General features: G+C 34.3%; 2 protein-coding genes across 7 annotated transcripts; both read left to right on the forward strand.

Moving 5' to 3' along the window:
• The first annotated feature begins 28 nt into the window (after positions 1 to 28).
• LOC121984030 (protein LIFEGUARD 2-like) lies at positions 29 to 2,078 on the forward strand. Its single transcript, XM_042536794.1, has 4 exons — positions 29 to 420; positions 531 to 644; positions 1,349 to 1,506; positions 1,599 to 2,078. The coding sequence occupies exons 1-4, from the start codon at positions 165 to 167 to the stop codon at positions 1,803 to 1,805; spliced, it is 735 nt and encodes a 244-aa protein (XP_042392728.1). The 5' UTR covers positions 29 to 164; the 3' UTR covers positions 1,806 to 2,078.
• Positions 2,079 to 4,898: 2,820 nt separating this feature from the next.
• On the forward strand, positions 4,899 to 20,306 carry LOC121984005 (pseudouridylate synthase 7 homolog). Of its 6 annotated transcripts, none has more exons than XR_006112751.1 (21): positions 4,899 to 5,081; positions 5,163 to 5,241; positions 5,346 to 5,540; positions 5,616 to 5,830; positions 6,762 to 6,834; positions 6,946 to 7,002; positions 10,061 to 10,140; positions 10,214 to 10,276; positions 10,377 to 10,464; positions 10,574 to 10,676; positions 10,795 to 10,898; positions 12,213 to 12,286; positions 12,615 to 12,679; positions 14,053 to 14,213; positions 18,173 to 18,240; positions 18,315 to 18,375; positions 18,832 to 18,869; positions 18,951 to 19,019; positions 19,119 to 19,437; positions 19,725 to 19,855; positions 20,028 to 20,306. XR_006112751.1 is itself a non-coding variant. In XM_042536752.1 (20 exons), exons 1-20 carry the CDS (start codon positions 4,996 to 4,998, stop codon positions 19,767 to 19,769), a joined length of 2,043 nt encoding a protein of 680 aa, XP_042392686.1. In that variant the 5' UTR covers positions 4,899 to 4,995; the 3' UTR covers positions 19,770 to 20,306. The 6 variants fall into 6 exon arrangements, 2 of the variants coding, with proteins under 2 accessions (XP_042392686.1, XP_042392688.1); XR_006112752.1 differs by having other exon boundaries at positions 19,725 to 19,851; XR_006112753.1 differs by having other exon boundaries at positions 19,748 to 19,855.
• Positions 20,307 to 21,924: the final 1,618 nt, after the last annotated feature.

A 21,924-nucleotide genomic window follows, 5' to 3' on the forward strand; every position in this document is an offset into this window, starting at 1 on the left:
AAATCACCAGCCGTCGGACGCTGCATTTAGTTTTCTACGCGTCCATTGTGTGACTTACGCCCCAAGTCAACACAGCGGACGAAGGCGAAGCTCTCGACCGAGCGATCGGATCGGTGGTCGGAACCCTAATTGGCCCTCTATCCCTGCGATTTGTGGTTGAGAAGATGTGGAAGAACGCCGGGTACTCGAAAGCAGGGGACTTGGAGTCCGGGACGCAGCCGCTCTACCCGGGAATGCTCGAGAGCCCCGATCTCCGATGGGCGTTCATCAGGAAGATCTACTTCATTCTCTGCGTCCAACTGGCGTTGACGGTGGCCGTAGCCTCCGTCGTGGTCAGTGTCGACGCCATCCCCCAATTCCTCCTTTCGTCGAACACGGGGCTGGCGGTTTATATCGCCATCGTCTTCCTCCCAATAATTAGTACTGTTAACAACAATTTTCCAATTTTTTCTTCTTCTATTTTGAAACAGGGATCTGTTCTTCCAGTTTTTGTCTCCATTTGATGAATTTTATGGTTTAACTATGTGTAGCTTTGTGCCCTCTGTCTTGTTATTATCAACGCCACCCGGTGAATCTACTTCTTCTCGGGCTGTTTACTGTGTCATTGAGCTTCGCTGTCGGAATGACCTGTGCTTTTACAAGTGGTAACTCCTAAGCTCTTATCTTTGTTTCATGCCTTTTTTATTTTTCTGAACTCAAGAAAAGTCAGCATTTTCTATGCTTTACTCCATTTCATTTAATTAAAGACTAACAACGTATGAACAAAATCTATTTCCTTTTTCTTTTAAAAGAATGTCTAAGAGGTAAATTGCCGCATTTTTATGCATATCAAACAATTAGTCATGTAGAAACAGATATTTCTTTTTCTAGTGACCTCAGCTCATCAAGAGTTCAGGAACAAACTTTCTTACAAACTCATCTAAAGCTTAATAAAGATCTTGTTTCTTTAATTGTAAATTTTAAACATACGAACAATATGGTACACCTGTTATATAGTTATTTATAAAACTATTATGTCTTGTTCTTTTAAGGCTGAATTTTTTTCGACTGACTGGTAGAGTGATTACAAGTATATGGTTCCACTTGGACAAAGGAGAACTAGTTTTGTTGTTTTGGAAACATTTGGAATTGTGCAGTTGGTATTCAAGTTTATTGGGCATGTAGGAACTGGATGATTGTAAAGAGTAACTAGAGGAGTTTAATATTTTATGATTGTAAAACCTTAAGAAAGATCAACTGCACTTGTAGGCCTTCAATTTATTTTCACATTTGTTGGTTGATGATCAGTAGATTTGGTCTTCTATGGATTTAGTTTCCATCACATTCTTATTCTTTGTTGCTTAAACAGGAAAGGTCATTTTGGAAGCTGCTATTCTCACTGCAGTGGTGGTTGTTAGTCTCACCCTCTATACTTTCTGGGCTGCACGTAGAGGCCATGACTTCAGCTTTCTGGGCCCTTTCCTTTTCGCTGCTCTCATGATATTGCTGGTGTTCTCATTTATCCAGGTAAACAGGCCATTTAATTCATTTCACCTTCCTCTCTACTCCAGTAAATCATAAACATAATAATTTGAATCATATTGATCGTTATGTTTCAGATTCTATTTCCTCTGGGAAAGATTTCAGTAATGATATACGGAGGACTGGCTGCAATTATATTTGCTGCCTACATTGTATATGACACAGACAACTTGATCAAGCGATATACTTATGATGAGTACATTTGGGCTGCTGTGGCTCTCTATCTTGACATCATAAACCTGTTCCTTAATCTGCTCACCATACTCAGGGTTTCAAACAATTGAATTCTGCATCATGGACAAATCAGTCTTGATGTTTAAGATCAATTATTGCAGGGTGCTGAAAACATAATGTGTATAAGATTATCACAAAATGTAGTTGTGCATTAATTTCTCTTTATCTTGGTAATCCTTGAAGAAACTGGTAGCTGCTTCCGATAAGAAACTTTTGGCACAACTGGTACTTCCATTTGTGCCCTACTCCATGCATAATTACCTCAAACGTTAGTTGTATGCTATTTGGATTAAGGAACTATCGTTGATGCTGATCTCGTAATATATTGATATAAATGTCTAGTTTTTATTGATTTTATAATCTGTTTTATTTGTATGCTAATACCAATTGAATCTGTTAAGTTCCATAGAAGAAATAGCAAGGTGTCGAGCCTTGACCAAAACTCTAGTTCCACGGAAGGATTGTTTAAAAGACTTGTTGCATATCCTAGTGTTGGTGGATGTTCCATGTGCAATCACTCTTGGATCCGTCTCTACACCTCAACAACACGGGCAGCCAAAGAAGATGTGTTGTATGTCTCCTAATCTTCGCACAAGGTGCAACTCCTGTCCTTGAGGTATTCATGTCTGGCCCTCGTGGGTAATTTTCCATGCACCACCATCCAGAATGTACGACTCAGCAAAACATGGAGGTAGTCAAAGAAGATGTGCTCCTACGTCTTCTCCTACTTGTTTTGCATAAGGTGCAACTCAGTCTTCTCCTGTTCTTTGCATAAGGTGCACCTCTTGACCTTGAGGTATTCTTGTCTGTCCCTCGTGGGTAATCTCCCATGCACCACCATTTAGAATGTTATCATGTGACTCGGCTATAGATAGCGCTTCAAGATTGTGCTGACCAACCCAAGGCTTCCTTGGACTTGACTGTCAAAATAAACCGTAAGCCCCGCCAACCCCGCCAGTCTTCAAGATTGTGCTGACCAACCCAAGGCTTCCTTGGACTTGACTGTCAAAATAAACCGTAAGCCCTGCCAACCCCGCCAGTCTCTCCGTCAAACCAAGCGACCCGGGTTCGGTTTTAGACATAGGTCATTAAGGTCTATGCCTAATGTTCCAATTTTTATTAGGGTCTATTATTTTTAATATATTAAATATATTTTTATATGTTTTTTTTAAAGAGAATGAAAAAGAATTGTGTCCATATAATAAAAGATTACACAATTTCATTCTCTAAAAATTGGGATCATTATTCTTAATATATTAAATATATTTTTATAATAGGACCCACATGATTAAAGATTTACATGATCTCAATATCAAATTAAAACTTCATATTTCTTATATTACGTTTCTCCATGATTAAAGATTTACATGATCTCAATATCAAATTAAAACTTCATATTTCTTATATTACGTTTCTCTTTGTGAATATGAATTAGAAAATTTTTATCTTATTCATACAATATAAAATAAAAATGTTAATTTTTTTTAGTTCTCCTTCTTCCCCTTTCCCAACTCGCCCTCTCTGTGCTTCTCTTGCTCGTTGAGATGGGAAAAAAGAAACCACACCTTACACTAACACGTTGATCCAATTGGTACTGCTACTATGCTCCTTAATTAAATTCAAATGTTAATGTATTCATCCATATTGTGTCTGATCGAAATAGAAGATTTTATTATTTCTGAGCAATAACGAGTTAGATACCTTTACCATTTCATTTCCTTTTTTATTTAGATATATTTACAATCATAAATTGCTCGATTTTATCTTTGTCTCTATTCTATTATTTACAATTGTTCTGGTTTAGGTGATGAAAAATATAATTTATTTTTTCCTTTTGCTTTGTGCCTAAAATGGTTTCTATTTAGTTCTTGATAAATAATAATGACCAGTTTGGTGTCACTGTGATTTTTATTTTCAGTATTATAGTGTGTTTTGTTATTTTATACATATAATTTTTATTTATTTATTTATTTATTACGTTTCACGAATGATCATGTGTTGAACATGAGAGTATGATTTTTTTTCTATTGTTATCCTATTTCATTTGTTTTATTTCGCCAATTTTGTTTCTTTTTGTAAGGGTTATTTAAATAATTAAACGTACTTTTATTTTTATTCATTTTTAAACAATTTCGAATACACTTTTTTTTAGCTAAAATAATATTCTATTTAATATCATAAAATTTATAAATTATCAAAATTTAAATTTGAAAATTTAATTAATAATTTTACATCCCAACCGGTAGAGAAATTAAATTTTATAAAAAACATTTTTTAATTAATTTTTTAATTTGTTAACAAATAATTAAACCATTATTTTTTATCTAAGACCGAATGAAAAAAGTGAAGGGATTTTTTTTTAAAATAATATCAAGGCCTATTTTTTCCTACCTAGGGTCTTAAATAGGCTCCACATTTTACTATCTCAAACTCCAAATCTTACAAATAAGTCATGTATATTTTAGCAATTACCAACTTATCAAATACAAATGATTAATTTAAATTTCATTATCAGAATTTAAAAAAAAAAAAATCAAATTAACCGTTAAAAAAATAAGAACCATTGTCATAACCCAATTAACAACCATTATCTGATTAAAAATGGTAATCATAATTTAACAATCATTTTCGATAAAACAATAAAGATACATTTGATTTAAGTTATCATGTAAAATCTTGGTTAATATTATTTGATTCAACTTAGATAATACAATAAAATTTTATTTGTTTAAAGATTTTAATAATTAATCTAGTTTAATATTTTATTATATTATCCTCAATTATAAAATCAATCATACATATTATTTTTTTTTCCTTTTTTTAATTTATTTTTTATTTTACTTTTCTTCTTTTATGTTTTTTTACATTTTTATGTGTTTTTTTTTATTTTTTACGCTTTTAATTTTTTTACATTTTTCATTTTTATTATTTTATAGGTTTTTAATTTTTTTTACATGTTATTATTTTTAAAATTTTTACGTTTTTTTTTATATTTTTAATTTTTTAATGTTTTTAATGTTCTTTTTAAAGTTTTTTTATTTTTTAAATATTTTTATGTTTGGAGGATATTTTTGATAAAAAAATTCTGATAAAAGTATTTCTCGGTTTTAAAGAAAAACAGCTAATTCTACTTGTTTGGTTACTCTCTGTCGACCCACTCGTCTACTCTCTTTTTATAGCAAACCCTAACAAAACCCTGGCTCCTCGCCTACCCTGTTCCCTCCTGCTCACCTCCGCACCATGGCCAAATCGCTCGACGAGTCCGATGTCGGCATCTCGTGCTTCGTCTCCTCCCTTCCCGGCTTCCGCGGCATCCTGAAACAGAGGTCCTTACTCTCGCCTTCAAATTCTAACTGACTCCGACGTCTCCTATCTCATCCTTCCCTTGTTTTGGTCTGTCGGATTAGGTACTCTGACTTTATAGTAAACGAAGTAGATGTTGATGGCAATATTGTTCATCTCACCTCCTTTGATCTTCCCTTAGAGGTAGCATACGAGCTTCAATCGTGTTCCTGTTGCTTTATGTTTGTGTGTGTGTGTTTTCCCGGCATTTGATGGCTTGTTCGTTTTTCATTGAGCGATTTGCTTAGGATACGGAGGGCGAAGTTGAAGACAATGCTTGCTCGGATGACAAAGATTACACCTCAGTGATCGAATCGTTTCGATTGCTATGCGGTGAGGCGGATGCTGATGCATTGAAGGAATTTATTGCAAAAGTTTTGTCCTTGGAAAGAGATGTACCGCCTGTCATGCTTGCTCCAGATCCTGACAAGTCTCATCGAGCAGTTGGTTTCACAACTTCTACTCTCTCTTTTTTGTGGCAGGTGTTTTTTTTTTCTTATTCTTTTGTTGAATTTTAGGAAGTTCACAATTTCTTCAAGAAAAATTTCAAGTTTTTAGTCACGGATACTGTTGAAGAATCTGGAGAGAATTCAAAGTACATAAGGGTGAGGCGCTGTTCAGGCAATGGAGGAGGTCCAAGCAAGAGAGGAATGAAAAGGAAAGATAAAGATGACAAACCATTTGATAGCCGAGGCTCTAAAAGTTGGCCTGAGCATCTTGGCAAGTTTCTAAGGTGCTCATCTATGTTCTCTTTTCAATTTATTTGATTTAAAAAGGGTTGCATACTTCATTTAAAATATCTCAGATAGGAATATGATCCTACAGTGTTTATATTGCAGTTTAATTCCCTCCCTTTACTGCAACCTTTACCAATCATCCAATTAATTCAGCTTAATCACTTCAAATGATTGTTGATAAAAGCAATGATAATATTTAAAAGTTTTGAATATATTAACACATCCACAAGAGTATAAATGGAATTATTTCCATTTGAAGTTTTGGTATTGCCATTGTCACCAAACAATTATTGTTTAGGATGAGCTGTATGTAGTTTTTTTATAAATTTGCAAGAGCGATCCATGCTTAATTATTGAAAGAGTACAAATATAAAATATAAAACAGATATCTTTTTCCAAAAATATTCATTTATGATCTTTGCTTTAGTCATTTTCATTCTTGTTATGTATGTTTTTTGCAAATCTAATACAAAAGCAATAGAAAGTTTTTTTTTTTACAACTGTATAAATATAAAATCTCGAATATTATCAATTTCCCGCTGAAAGTTATAAGTTACAAGATTTAAGTACTTTTTTTATACACATAATGCCTGTCTTTTTCTGTTTATCTCTTAGGTAAATGTTAATTAAGTCAACTAATAGACATAGGGCTTTGATTCCTAATATTGATTTTTATTTTATATAATTAGTTATTTTTCTACTAGGCTATGTAATCAATTCTTTCTTAGCCAAAATGTACCTTGCTTTCCTCTTAGTACTTCCTTTTTTATTTACATTTTATCTAGCTTTCCCACTTGTAGCTTGCAATTTTTTTTTCATGTGGTCATGGATACAGAGTTGATAAAGTCTAATATTAGCCATTCTTAGTTAGTTCTTTATACTTTCTATCATAAAAGTACAACAATATTTTGATTCTTGAACATTCAGGTTTAACCTTTATAAAGAGAACAAGGATACACAGGAGGCTCTAGGACTGATTGGAAAGATGCTGGGAGTCAATGTACATCACAAATTTAATAGACAACTTTATTTCCTTTTTCATTGTTTTCTCCTTCGGCAACACTTGATGCTATGTAATTTTTTCTGTATAACTGAGCATTATTCCTGACAGCAACGATCATTTGGCTTTGCTGGTACAAAAGATAAACGGTCCGTGTCTACTCAGAGGGTATGAATTTCCTTTCGCAAAATGTAATTTGTATGCCACTTGGCCTAGTTCGTGTGTTTTTTATTGGAGTATGTTTCAATTTTGCTTTATAGTCCACTTGTAATTAATTGCCTTTTTATTCTTTGTTTGAGAATTATAGTTCTTTAAATAAGATCAAATTCATATCAAGAACAAAGTCTTTGTACTTTTGAATATTCAAAGGAAAAAGGTTATGATAGGACTCCTAAATAATTGTTGCCGTGAGTTAAAAAAAGGACTATCTAAGAGCATCTCCAGTGGGAGCTCGGAGCTCCCACTGGTTTGTCCTTCAAATGACGGAGCCGCTCTCCGCATCAGTGTTTTTTTTTTTTTTATATTTGTTATTAAAAAAAATACACACATAGTAGGTTGAAGAAAAATTGAACGTTGAAGATAGATGTTAAACAACGGCTAATTTGATAGCCGTTGTTCAACATTTATTTTTTTAATTAAAAAAATTCTATAAATACATCATGAACTCTTATCATCTCTTCATTCTCTATTTCTTTCATCCTTTCATTCTCTATTTGTATTCGAGATGGACGAAAATTTCAATACTTCTTTTATATATCTTTTGAATTCTTCAAATGTAGAAGAAAATACATCTTCTCAAAATACCTGCATTCCTCTAAACCATGATGCCCAATATCCTCAATTTTTCTCTCACACGCAATACCATTCAAATTTTCAAAATATTTTATATATTCCACAAGGTCTTTTAAATTTTCCAAATTTCCAAAGTTCTTAAAATCTTGCCCTTCCCCTTCAGAGTAACGCCACTCCAACTCCATTTGGTATGTATTCACGCCAAGATTGGTCAGCCATGAGCAACCAATTTGGGATGCCTTATCTGCCTTTCGTATTTTCACCTCCTTAACCATCAGCTATGTTTTCGAATAAAGCAAGAAGGGCTACTATCGACCCATCTATTAGCGACAAAGAACCTCTAACGCTATCGTCTGTTCCAACATCTTAGTGGCCACCACACTCATCACAAGAGGAGTGTGAAGTTGAACCATAGAAAGATGATTCGAAACGAAGATTTTAGTCGCTTGATGAAGACATGGCCCTCGCGAAGTCATGGGCAACTATCAACACTGACACAGTCATTGGTAATGACGGGATCAAGGTTTTTGGAAACGTATAGCTGATTACTACAACAAGTATCGACCCATTGGAACTATGAAGAGAAGCTATCAGGTGCTAAAATCACATTACTATAAGTTTGCGCTGATGGTAAATGAATTTTCCGCAACCTATAATAATTTGTATACTCATCGTCAAAGCGGATGGAGTGATAAGAATGTGTTGGAGAAGGCACTGAATATGTGGAAAGCCAACAATAAAAATAAGGATTTCATGTATATGCATGTGTAGAGGGTTCTCAAAGAGTATGAGAAATATGCTCCACAATTAGTTGCTCATTCCTCTAACAAGAAGGCAAGGACATCCGAATTAGGGGGGAACACTTCAACATCAAATTCAAATCCAGATACAAGTGTTGATGTGGATAACTCTGAAGTGAAGCCTGCATTCGTCCTATAGGGCAAAAGACAGCGAAGAGAAAGGGCAAATCCATAGTTAGAGAATGCTACACAATGAAACAAATCCTCAACAAAGAATGACAAGATATTAAAGAATATCAAATGGAAAAAATGGCTTTGCGAAAAGTTGAGATCTTTCATAAGGATTATGAAATTCTTATAAAGGATACTAGTGAGATGACACCAGGACAACTTCGAATACATGAAAAAAATAAACAGAGACATGGCCTGAGTAGATGCGTTTAAGTTTATTTTTATATATTATTATAATTTATGTCTTTTTATTTGATGTATGGTAATATTTATGTATTTTTTAATTATTAATGTTATTCCGGGTGTTAGCAATTTATAGATTTATATTTTATAAAAATTTAATTATATATAAGGTAAAATATGAAGGAGAGAAAGAAATATATATAATGAAAAAATGTGGGACCCCATGAAGAAGTTGTTGAGAGGTTTTTTTTTGATAGTGTAGAGAAATGGAGGGGTTTTTACTTTTGACGTGGTGTTGACATGACATTGAAGGAGCTTCTTGAGGGTATCCACGACGGTGGATGCTCTAATAATTATCCTGAAGAACTCTGTAATTCTAGGATTTGGTCTTAAATAAATAAATGAAAAATATTCTAATGTTTTAGACGTAGAGCTTAATGGTTGAATGACATCTGTGTAAACATGTATTTTTTTGGCAGATGTAATTCATCATCATTCTTTAATTGTGTATTCCATTTATGGGCTTCAAAAGATTATCTTATGCTAATATGCTGGTTGTTCTTCATTGTGCTTATTAAATTGCACATACATGTGAAATTCAAATCAAAAGTCTGAAATGTGTGGTTCACATATTAAATCATTAAACATTTCATGTATGAATTTTATTTGATTCAACAAAGTATAGGTCCACTCCTCTAACTTTATTTTATTTTCTAAGTATATCCATGTAGCATGGCATATAACATGCCTTTGCATAAATGTACTGTAGTATTGATTTCAATATTTATATGTATCATATGAAATATAATTCTTACTTATTTTGTTTAACAAGAGTGTAAATAATTAGTTGTAGAATAGGTACGTTTTTGACAATTATAGAAGATAATTCAAGTTTTATAACATATTATGTATTGTTCTGCTGTTCATGTAGTTTGGACTTGGGCATGAAAATGGAATGCACTACCAGTGTGCTTTCTGTATGAGCAGTCAATTTGTGTGTAATTTTTAAATCAGATTTTGTCTTATTGTTCAATTTGGTGATGTGTTTGTCCTTGAAGATAATCCACATAACTTAATGTAATACTAGTTCATTATATTTTAATAAATTTACAAATCTAAATTGTACCCTTGTTCAAGTTTATTAGTTGCTAGATTATGATTGCCTTGATGTTAGAAAAAAAAATTCTATCCATTTCAATAAATGTTATGCTAAAGCTTGAAGGTTGGATTTGAGTTTCTGAAACTGGTTGTGAATGCTCTAGAAAGTGCTATTGTTTTAGGTTACCATCTTCAAGCAGCGGGCAAAAAGGTTGGCTGAACTTAACAGCAGAATGTTTGGGATTAAAGTAGGAGATTTCTGGTAAGACAATCATGTTTTTTATTAATCAAGATTGTTTAAGTGCTGTCATTGTGAGACTGGTTATTTATCTTAGTTACGTGAATGAAGGGCTTGTTCTTGGTCAGCTTACTGGAAACCATTTCACAATTACTTTGAGGTACTATTGCTCCTTTACTGAAAGATTCTAGAGTTTTCTTTGTTAAAAAAAAAATCAACAAGAACATGAGATCCAAACCTAATTTGCATATCTCCTTTAGAGGGATCTCTGCAGATTCTGAAGATATCATCAAAGAAGCCACAGATAGCTTATGGAGAAATGGGTTTATCAACTATTATGGTTTACAGGTAGCTTGTTCAAATTGACATATTACAGTGATTTACGATGGCTTTATTGAAATGCTTTAAGTGCTAAGCACTGGAATTCAACTTCATTGTACATTGTTAACTGTATCAGCGTTTTGGAAGTGGTTCAGTGCCAACTCATCTTGTTGGAGCAGCATTACTTAAGGGTGAGTGGAAAACTGCTGCTAACTTGATCCTTGATCCTAGGGAGGGAGATATCCTTAAACTTCAATTCCATTGTATTTGTATTATACTATTATACAAGCAAACTTCTTAAGAGAACTTTGTTAATGCTATAATATGTTCTTTCTTCTTCCTTAACCTTGTTCAAACAACGCCCAATTGTAAGGGAGGCACGCGAATATTATAAAGAGCATGGTGATGTTGATTTAACTCTAAAGAAATTACCTCGCCATCTAGTTGCTGAGAGATCTATTGTGAGCTCCATAATTCTCTTGTTTAAATTGGTTTTCCGCCTTTATAAAATTCATATTGCTTTGTGCAATTCTAGATTTTTCTTAGTTTGACAATATACTGATAAGAAGTTAGATTCTTCTGTTTATTCATAAGTTGACATTGTTGACAAATAGTTTATACTACTCATTGTGGTATTGTGCTTTGGCAGTCATGTACTCTTATAAGGCATGCTACTTGGAAAATCTCCAAGATGCCATCTTACACCAACTTACCGTGGTATGTTTGTTTATGTATAGGCATGTTGCATAAGTTAACAATGCTAGCATTTCGAGTATATCAATAGAGGTGCCTACTTTGGTCCCAATTGGTAACATGAAGAATTTTTGTCAGTTGTACTAGTTTGGTATTGCTGCATTGTTATTAATTTATTATCTTGGATACATCTTTGAAGCTCCAGGAGCATAATATTTTGAAGACACAAAATCAATTTCAGACACACTGTACATTTTAAGGACTGTGTCACTAGAATCTTGACAAACTTTTCTGTACCTATAGGGGGTCCTGTGCCCTTTAGGATCATGGAAGAATTTTCTGATTAATCTGTTTTTTCTCCATGACCTGTAATTTTAGTTTTGCTTTCATCATGGAGATCAGAAGAGTTAACTTTACCTTTTCTAATGGTATATGTAGTTTACCATTTCTTCCAGTTAAACTTTTTTCTGCTGCCCTATACCTTTTGAGTATCTTAACTTTATAAAGTCATATTTTGAACTTTCAGATTTGTATTACTATCAAAACTCTGTAGGCAGTACATTGTCTGTATAACTTCCTCTAGTTTCTATCTCCTTTGTTATTTATTTTTCAGATTGAATACTTTGTGTCTTTCATCCTTAGTTGGGTCATAAGTTTACTGTATATAGCTCTACAAAGCTAGTTTTAGTACATGTAAATATGATAATATATCACTCGCTAACTTTGTCTTACATTTGAATTAATACACCACACTTTAAATACTGATTTGAACCTTAAAACACTCTGGTCTGTGTCTGCAATTGCTTACAAACTGCTAGACATTACAATTTTATGTTGTCATTGATTGCTTATTATTGTAGTTTGATATTGCTAAATTAATGAATGTTGTTCTTTCACTTGTAACATGGAATCATTTTTATGAATTTCACATGTATATTTCAAATATATTTTTCTATTTCTTTGATGAACTTGATATATTAGATGATTTGCATTGCACGCTCCAGCCATCTGATTGAAAATATAAGCATGCTTGAGTGTTTTTAATGTGCCAAATTGACTTGTTTTGCTTTTATTTTTGACAGCTTCAATGTTTGAAGAAATTCCCTGGAAACTATCTGCAAGCATTAAAGACTATACCTAGAACATTGAGGATGATGTATGTGTTCAATCCTAAAATGTTTTGTTTATTTAGTTTTCCCAAGAAGTTCCTTGGTGCTCATGATAAAATATAGGCCATAATATATAGTTATATACCACCTTTTGTTCGAGTTATCAAGTAGACAACCTTTAGTCCAAGGTTCTCATTGTTGATTCAAACTTCAATCATCTATAATCTGTGATTTATATATATTAAAAAAAATTTACAACAACAATCCCGAAAGATGAATTGCTTTATAATTTTTCCCCAGAGTTTTAATATACTTGTTCATTTGGATTAATTTTTACATGTTTATAACTGTTAGTAAGACATTACATTTTTGTAGGTATGTGCATAGCTACCAAAGCTATCTATGGAATCATGCAGCTAGCATGAGGGTGCAAAAATATGGTATGTTGTGAATCTCTGATGATGTCAACTTCACGGTCAGTTCTATGGGTTTAAGCTAGTTCATTAGATAATTGATCTGAATTGTTGACTTTTGTTTATTGCTTTAGTTAAATGATTATCGACAGATCTACCAACTGTCAACAGGCTTGCCATTGTGGACAATGTTTGTGCAGAATAACAAAGATTTAAATACTTTTCTGTCACACCCAAAATGTGATGCAATTTTTCCACTTGAACATTGAGATTGATACCTACATTGAAACAGTGGTGTCATTTCTGATGTGGTGGAATCTGTTTGGGAACATTCAATGAGTGTGCATGTTAGGGGAGCAGACAGGAAGAAAAGGTTAATGTTGGAGATGTGATGATCAGCAAGGAGGAAGGGCAGGCTAGCATTGAGGATGGTTTGCATGCATGCATATGAGGAAGAACAGGCAAGAAGGGCCAGTGAGCGTCAAGAGGAGGTGGACTAGAAGATTTAGGTCTTCTTCCTCTTCATGTGTTCTCCCTTCTCTTATCTTGTTCCTCTTCCTCCTCGTCCCACTTGGTGCCATTTTGCACCATCTTTTGCACACTGTACTCCAGTCAGCACTGAAACTTTATCATTCTGTGCAGCCACCATAACTGACATCTAAACCAATATTTTTGACCTTGAAAAGTAAGATATATGTTCATTTGACTTGAGGAAATGATTTAACTATTTATTGGTTCCTTAAGTATGTGAGCAACTAGGAACCTTCATACATTTGGTATTGAAGGCTTCAGCCACATTATCGACTTTAGGTAGGTGGATTTCTGAAATCTCATTCTTCTTTTCTAATTTCTTTGCATTATGAAGTATCCTAATTTTGTCAGCCGCGGTCTATACTTCCTTGATTGAACTAGTGAATTTTTTTATGGTAAATTTGAATTAACATGTTATGGAAAATCAAATCCAACACGAGCTTTGGCCTATGGCATTGCTGTCTCATATGTTTATGGCATATTCTATCCCAGATGTTAGCTAATTTTGCAATTGTTCTATCGCTTAATAATCAATGAAGATGTTATGCCATCATAATAAATAATCATTCAGAAGCTCTGTAAATGTTAGCTTAAAGTCCACCCATATAATCTACCTATCTAGTTTAGACATTAACATTATTTTTGAAGAAAAAGACTAACTGAATTTTTAAGAAGCAAATTGAATATCCTAGAGAGTCCACTGCTGCTGGACTGAATGTTCAAAATTATGCTGCTTATAAAGCAATACAGCATGTTATATTTTAATAACATTCCTTCTATGCCACCATATTCTGTGATAACCATCAACTGTTGAAAATAATGTGGTATTTCTGTGCATCTAATTTTCAAGTCTTCATCCTTTATGACAGGCATTTCACAAGTTGTTCTTGGTGACCTTGTGCTCTGTAAAGAAGTTTTGCCTACAGTTTGTGACAGTTCAGAACATGAAGATGATTTTAACGATGGAGATAATTCTTTGTTGGATTTGTCTGATGAACTACCTTCAGAAGAAAATGTTCAGTTTGTAAAAGTAAGTAAAAATTCTGATTATTATCTACTACAAATTATTAAATATTGTCTCTTCTTGCCATTGTTTTAAGTTGTGGGGATGAGCATGTGCATAGAGAGATGGAATCTTTCAGCACATTTTTACTGCAGGGAGGTACTAGATATTGTGTATTAGTGACTTTCATTATCCTAACTGTGGATGTTGGATGTGAATACATGGATTAGCTCATAATCTATACCTATCATTTCTGGACCACTTTAAAACAGTGTTATTTTCTCTTTTGCTCTTGGTTGGTCCAATGGATACTTCCTCCACCTTTTCATTCTCACTTTCTTCCTCTACCTCTGCCATTGTTCCTGCTCCTCAAGTTTTGAAAAGGAGTACAACAAGAATAACTATAACAGGAATAGCTATGGTCCCTCTTGCTAGTTCCTCCCTTGTGGTTAGGGTTAGTCACTGATTGTGATGTTTGACAAATGATTAACTTATTGCTTATTGTATTTGATGAGCTATTTGATTTTTTTTAGATAAGTAAATTTTATATATAGCACTGACAAAGTGTACAATAAGCAGACTTTAATAGCGTCTCATGATTGACAAAGTGTCATATCAGTATACTCCTAAGACTAGAATACATGAATTTGCACACTTCTAAAAATCTTCATGCAAGCTAATTGCATCTCAAAGAAATTACTATTTCTTGCTCTCCACACAGTGGATCAAAGAAGACAAGGCAAGATGTCGGGTCTTTGTCAACCTTCGACTCCCACAATAGTATCTCCCACAGACTCTCAATGTCTTTATATATAGCACTGACAAAGTGTACAATAAGCAGACATTAATAGCATCTCATGATTGACAAAGTGTCATATCAGTATACTCCTAAGACTAGAACACATGAATTTGCACACTTCTAAAAATCTTCACGCAAGCTAATTGTATCTCAAAGAAATTACTATTTCTTGCTCTCCACACAGTGGATCAAAGAAGACAAGGCAAGATGTCGGGTCTTTGTCAACCTTCGACTCCCACAATACTATCTCCCAAAGACTCTCAATGTCTTCCAGTAGATAGACATCTCCTGCTGCATGTGTTGCCAATACCGGATCCTGCGACTCCAGTACCTGCACTGTTGAACCTCCATGTAATCTTGTTTGTCTCTTGTGGGAAGATGCCTCTTTGCCAACATTGTGACTGCATGACTCGGCTATAAGTAGGTCTTGTTCGGGTCCATGTCTTCTTAGGACTAGGATGTCTAAAGAAGTCATATGCCCGAGTCACTCTGCCATCTTGAGCAAACCACTTTGCTAGTTTTTGTCCAGCAGCCTCCGGGGAGTTGGCAGCCAATAATAGAAGATTTCGTATCTGCAATAGGCGCTTGATTAGAGGGGAATCCGAATGGATGACCTCCCATGTCCATATATCTACACGCCTCAGGTAAATGATGCACACACTTTATCCACAACACATCCTCCTTAGATTGTATCTACTACAGTACTTTTGCCAAAAGGGCTAAGCTCCAAGCTTGTAAATCATGAAATCCCAAACCACCTTCCTCTTTAGGTTTGCACATATCTGCCCATGACACTGGTGGATGCTTTGATGTCCACATAAACAATCTACAAATGTTGTAAATACGATCAATGATGCCTAGTGGTTGTGGTAGGATAGATACCATAAACACTCCACTCCCTGCAGGACAGAAGTAATTAGTTGCGCCTTGCCTGCACAAGATAGCATCTTCTTCGACCAAGCATTTATCTGTCGGACTAAAAATCAAGTAGTGGGCTATAATACGAAATCCGAAGACACTCTACTGCTAATGGAATCCCAAAATATTTGAAGGGCATAATGCCCTCTTGAAAGCCCATGATGGAAAGCAGCCGCCTACGAGTCATGTCATCAACTCCGGTTAGGTAAATACATGACTTCAGTCTATTCTGTTGTCTCTCCATACTATTATAAGCAAGTATTCATTGCGGTAACTGAAGCTTCATCACCTCTATTGAATAGAAGTAGATCATCCGCGTAGGCCAGACACTTAGGGCGGAAACGGAAGCCCAATCCTATAGTGCACTTTTGTATTTGTCTCCCAAAAATCTCTATACAAATGCCAAATAAATAGGGTGACAATGGGTCCCTCTAGCTCCTCTGAAGAGTCCAAAAGATCCTCTGTTAATAGCTACTGAAAATAAGATTGTAGTCACACACTCCATAATCCATACAACAAACTGTTTCGGCTAGTTCAACCCAATAAATGCCTCATGTAAGAAATCCCAATGTACCGAGTCGAAAGCCTTTTGAAGGTTAATCTTCATAATGCTCGTTGGTGAGACGTGTTTCCTATTGTATTTTTGAAAAAGCTTATGGGCGAGGTGGATATTATCTGTGATGATGCGACCTTATACAAATGTTACCTATGATTGATGTAAGATATGGTCCAATGTGGTCGATAGTCTGCTTGCCAGAAGCTTAGAAAGAACCTTGTAAAACATTGTACAATTGGTCTGTAATCTAATCTGGGTCAGGCTTAGAACTCGAAAATGGTTATCAAGCTTGATGAACCTAAGGACAGTCCTCCATATATTGTGATTGTTTGATGTACTTTTGGTTTTGTTTATGGTAGAATCATCATATTAAATCTAGTTTTTCGATAGAGCTGATATTTAGAGTGCTTCGGCAATTATGCATATGGAGACTTAGAGATACTTTTGAGTCGCCTCAAGTTAGATGCATATGATGCATGATGGATATTTTAAATCTTTCATTGTGTAATCATTTTTCAAATTAATGAAGATTCTTATTTAAAAAATATATATTATAACTGTGATGTCTAATAATTAACTTGGCCAAGAGATCCATGTTTCTTGGTTCCACCATAAATGGTTTAAGGAAAAGAAATAATAATAAAAGTTGTTTCTAGAATGAAGATTTGTGCAAAGGGCAATTTATAGAGTTCAAGAGGATTGGAGGGGCGTATATCATTTATCTTGATCGATACCCCTAGATCACAAAAAAGCAATATTGATGCTTCTAAATTGTAAATTCAAAACAAACAAAAGATTAAAAAAACTATTTTGTGACTACTTTTGGGTGGGGAACTTTTAAGGTATAAATTTGTTCATCCTTGCTGTGAGGTCAATCAAAATGTAATAAAATATGCCATACATCTATTAGATGAACATCGTAACCATTTAAAATCTAGCGTAACCAATTCAATCAACACTTTGAAATCTAGAGACAACGGAAGCCAACATTGAAAGTTTGAGACGAATATAGCAAGTGTGAAAGAAATGGTAGAATCTAGAATCATCAAAATTCATCCAATAACACAAGCATAACACGTTTCACCAAACTATAAAGAGTTACCCCAACTTCAACATAATGCTTCCCACTTAGCATCGTAATGTAACTCAGCACATTGTAATGCAACTCATCAAATATACATGATGCCACAGCCCAAAAATGTTGTACCTAACACAGTCATTGATCCATTAATTGTGTGTACTCAGAGTTCTTGCAATTGTATCAATAAGTGAAACTCTTGGTCCGTAGTATAATCACAAGGGCTTGAATGCCTTAAGCATTAATTCTCAACATAATCACGTTGGCTAAAGGCCAACATGATGTTGTCATCTTCAATCTGACATGATATCTCATTTTTTGATCACTAATTCCTGTTTACAGCTAGCATGAATATACTTGTATATCATTTTACACTTAATCTTGCAAATAATGAGAATTATAAGCTTAGTGAGCATGAATCAACTCTATACACGTCAAGGATTGGAAGAACTGACCTGTGAAACATCTCAATTCGCTTGCCGACTGACATATTTGCCCACTTGATGACAATCCACAATGTGATCACCACTTCGATGGTTTTGTAAAGTTCGGCAAACTTCTAAATTATTGTAAATGAAAGGCTGAACATCTGTGTCTATGTTGATTCACATGCACTGAAAACATGGTTATTGCAGGCTGTTGATTCCGAAGATCTTCTTAAAGGACACTACACATTTGAGGATGTTGTACTTCCATTGCCTGGGTAACAAACATTTGAACTCAGTTTCGTTTGCGTAGAAGTTTATCCTGATTGTTAACTAAGTTCTTCTATTGCAGTTCAAGAATTAGATATCCAACAAATGATATTGCTAATGTATATCATGATTTGGCTAAAAAGGTAGGCGCTAACACTTCATTTTAGTTAAGTTAAAAGCTAAGCAGTTTCCTTATGGAGGGGACACCCCTAGGAGAAATAATATGTATCAAATAGTACTTTTTCACCGGTTTAATTTGTCCATTGGTCCACACTATTTTCTCTTTTCTTTGTTTTTTCCAAGCTCCTTTAAGTGCCTGCTTCTATTCTTGTTTGTATTGGTCTATCAATTTCTCATTATCATTGCTTGCTTGCATTATGTACTCCCAATTAAATAGCTGGGGAAAGCAGAATCTAAGATCAAATATTACCTCAATGTTGGTTAAAGATAAATCTCCAACAACTATGAACATTCTTGTTGGCAATAAAACATTAATAACACGGAAAATTTTCAATTCTGAAATCAGAGAAAATTCTAAAGCACTCCCCTTCCATCAGTCACTATTTATTTTTTTAATATATATTTGGATTATTGCTCAGGATGGAATCACTTTGACAGAAAGTGTTCATGGTGCCAAGTAAGTGAAAGCTCCCCTCCAATTACTTTTATAATAACTTTAAGATAAATCTGTAGTTATTTTTTTTTTTTTTGTTTTCAGGGAATTCTCAATTTCTAGTATGAAGGGAGCTTATAGACAAGTGTTCCAGCGCCCTATAGATTTTGTATGGTATGCGAGTTAATGTAGATTTCTCATTGCAGTTAGTCATCTATTTCACAAAATATTGCTTAGAAAAATATATTGAGAGCTTTTCTTTCTATGAACTAGGGAACTGGTGGATTACACAAATGATAATTTGCCCCTAGCAGAGACTGATTTGAATATCTTGGAGAAAGCTGCTAACATGACACAGAATGAAGTACATGTAGATGGAATATGTAGCAGCCAAATTAGAACCTCTGATACAGAGAATTCGATTGGCATGCACTTGGATGAGGATAGCAATGAGAATCCATTATCAACAATTGAGACCATCAACAGTTCTGATATTCTATCAAAGAAGCAAGCTCTGAAGATGGCATTTACCCTTCCAACTTCATGTTATGCCACAATGGCCATAAGAGAGATACTAAAATCTTCAACCTCGGTATGCACTCACTTTTATTTTCACTGATTATACACATGTACATTCCGGTGTGTGTCTAAACTAACATTTTGTTTGAGTTGTGAATTTTGTTTTTATCATTAATTATTCTTGGTCTCAAGCATTCTATCATGGATGATAGTCCAATTTAACGTGTTAACTCATGAAGTTTATTGTGAGAGGAACGTACAACGTTTGCTGAGTTGCAATTAGTTTAGAATTGAGTAGGCAGTTTTTTTATGCTACATGTCCTGTGTATTGATATTTTTTTTTCCTTCTGTTTTGATCAGAGTTGGATATCCCGTCTGTGCAGGTTTCTTATCATAAAGCACTAAACAATTGACTCTATGGCGAGTAAAAGTCCCATTATTGGAAATCGAGCTACATTAACCTTTCTTTTTGAACTGTGCAGCTGAAGTAGGTCTCTTCCTTACATAACTTCATTATTTTCCGCACACAGCTGTGGTTTAAACAAATTGGTTATTTGAATGTGTCGCGATAATGTTTTCATATGGTTTCTCTTCTGTTGGAAATGGCAATTTAGTTACTTCTCTACATCATAATTACCTAACACTGACTCCCTACTTTCTTAGGCAGTGAGGACTTAAACAAAATCAGCAGATTCAACTTTATCTGCTAAATTCTACTTGGCTCTGCTGGGTTCTTACGACAAATGACAATTTGATTGAATACAAGGCAGCAACCATGAAGTTATTCTTTCTGGAAGTCTCTGTTTGAATGTTTTTCACTCACCAGACTAAGTTCTGTTATAGCAATTTATTTGCTCAATTGGTCAAGATATTTATTTAGAAAGCAAAACGGCACTTGTATTAATATTTTTGGGGGTTAAAACAATATAGAACTTGATAGATGATGCGATTCTTAGTGAGCTGTAATGATGATTGGTTTATTTGTTTGACACGTCCTTCAATTAGGTGAACAAAAAAAGGTTATGAATATTTATCAAGTCATTTGCTTTTAATAAATTAAATATATTTTTAAAAGATAATTTTAAATATTTATTTTATTTGTCTTTTAAACTTTAAAATTTTACCTAGATCTTTGTTTTTGCATTGTCTCCTTTTTTTTTTAAGAAAAAAACCATTTGCTGAAAGGAGTATAAAATGTTATCGTTGTTTACAAAGGTCTCACTGGTTTGCTTAAGTAATTAGGTGAATCATTGACCAGTTTAAGCGCTAAGGTCAACTTCATGTGGCACCTTAATACTTTTGTTTGGTAAGTGCAGGGTTCGAGTCTCAGATTGTGGATCGCCTGTGTGTTCCTCCCGTTATGTGCTTAAGTGCTCTTGATAAATCTCTGTTTATCGAGATGGGCCATCGTATGGGAGGTCGTTGTGAAATATCCTTCCACCTATGAGTCATTTGGTGGTGAAATATCCTTCCATCTAAGAGTCATTTGGTACCGTAATTTATCTCCTTTTATTTTATTATGGGACCAATGAGAGGTGTTTGGGGTAAGTAAAATTAGATGATAAATATTATAAAACTAAACCTCCTTTCATCTCGTTGTGAGACCGAAAATGAGAGACGTTTGAAGGGAGCGAAATCACTTTTTTGCTTCGTTAATACATTCATTATCAAAACAAGAATCTAAGAAAAATGGATGATCAATATTGTAAAGCCAAACCTCCCTTCATCATGTTGTGTGTCTACAATGAGGGGAGTAGGTGAATTCATCTTTTTTACTTCATTATGAATCTTTTTTACTTCATTAACACATTCATTATCAAAGCAAAAATGACGTTGCTCATCTCAAATGACAAGTATCATCGGTCTTTTAATAAGATATCAACAGATGAATCATAAAGATTATTTTGCCCTACAAAATAACATTTACATGAAAATAACATACACATAATACAATATTTTATATCTGTTGAAAATTAGACCTATTAATATATTCAACAAAAAAAAATAGATAATAAATAGAGCATAAATTCTCTGGACCGCAATTTAAGATTCACATAATGGACCACTACATCCATTGATTGATGGGGATGGATTCCACCTATTTAATAGGTGGGATCCATCCCTACCAATCAATCAACTTGTGTGATCCATCTTATGGACCACAAATTACGATCTAGAAGATCCTGACTGTAATAAATGAGCACAAATCCTCTGGACCATAATTTACATTCCAGAGGATGGACCACTACATCCTTTAGTTGATAGGGATGTATTCCACTTATTAAATAGATGGGATCCATACCTATTAACCAATCAACTTGTGTGGTCCATCCTTTGGATCACAAATTGCGGAGAATCCTGACGGTAATAAATGAGCACAAATCCTCTTGACCACAATTTATGATCCAGATGATGGACCACTACATTCATTAATGGAGATAGATCCCATCTATTAAATAGGTGGGATCCATCCCTATCAACCAATCAACTTGTGTGATCCATCCTTTGACCACGAATTACGTGGCTGTAATAAATGAGCACAAATCCAAAAATCGTAAAG

The sequence above is a fragment of the Zingiber officinale genome, chromosome 5B, assembly GCF_018446385.1.
Source record: "Zingiber officinale cultivar Zhangliang chromosome 5B, Zo_v1.1, whole genome shotgun sequence".
Lineage (NCBI taxonomy): Eukaryota > Viridiplantae > Streptophyta > Magnoliopsida > Zingiberales > Zingiberaceae > Zingiber > Zingiber officinale.

Bases quoted from the DNA above. Each gene is read 5' to 3' on its own strand.
- LOC121984030 (XM_042536794.1), top strand. From the start codon at position 165: ATGTGGAAGAACGCCGGGTACTCGAAAGCAGGGGACTTGGAGTCCGGG. The intron at 421-530 runs GTACTGTTAACA...AACTATGTGTAG, and splicing joins CGTCTTCCTCCCAATAATTA to CTTTGTGCCCTCTGTCTTGT. The intron at 645-1,348 runs GTAACTCCTAAG...TTGCTTAAACAG, and splicing joins GACCTGTGCTTTTACAAGTG to GAAAGGTCATTTTGGAAGCT.
- LOC121984005 (XM_042536752.1), top strand. From the start codon at position 4,996: ATGGCCAAATCGCTCGACGAGTCCGATGTCGGCATCTCGTGCTTCGTC. The intron at 5,242-5,345 runs GTAGCATACGAG...CGATTTGCTTAG, and splicing joins CCTTTGATCTTCCCTTAGAG to GATACGGAGGGCGAAGTTGA. The intron at 5,831-6,761 runs GTGCTCATCTAT...TTGAACATTCAG, and splicing joins CATCTTGGCAAGTTTCTAAG to GTTTAACCTTTATAAAGAGA.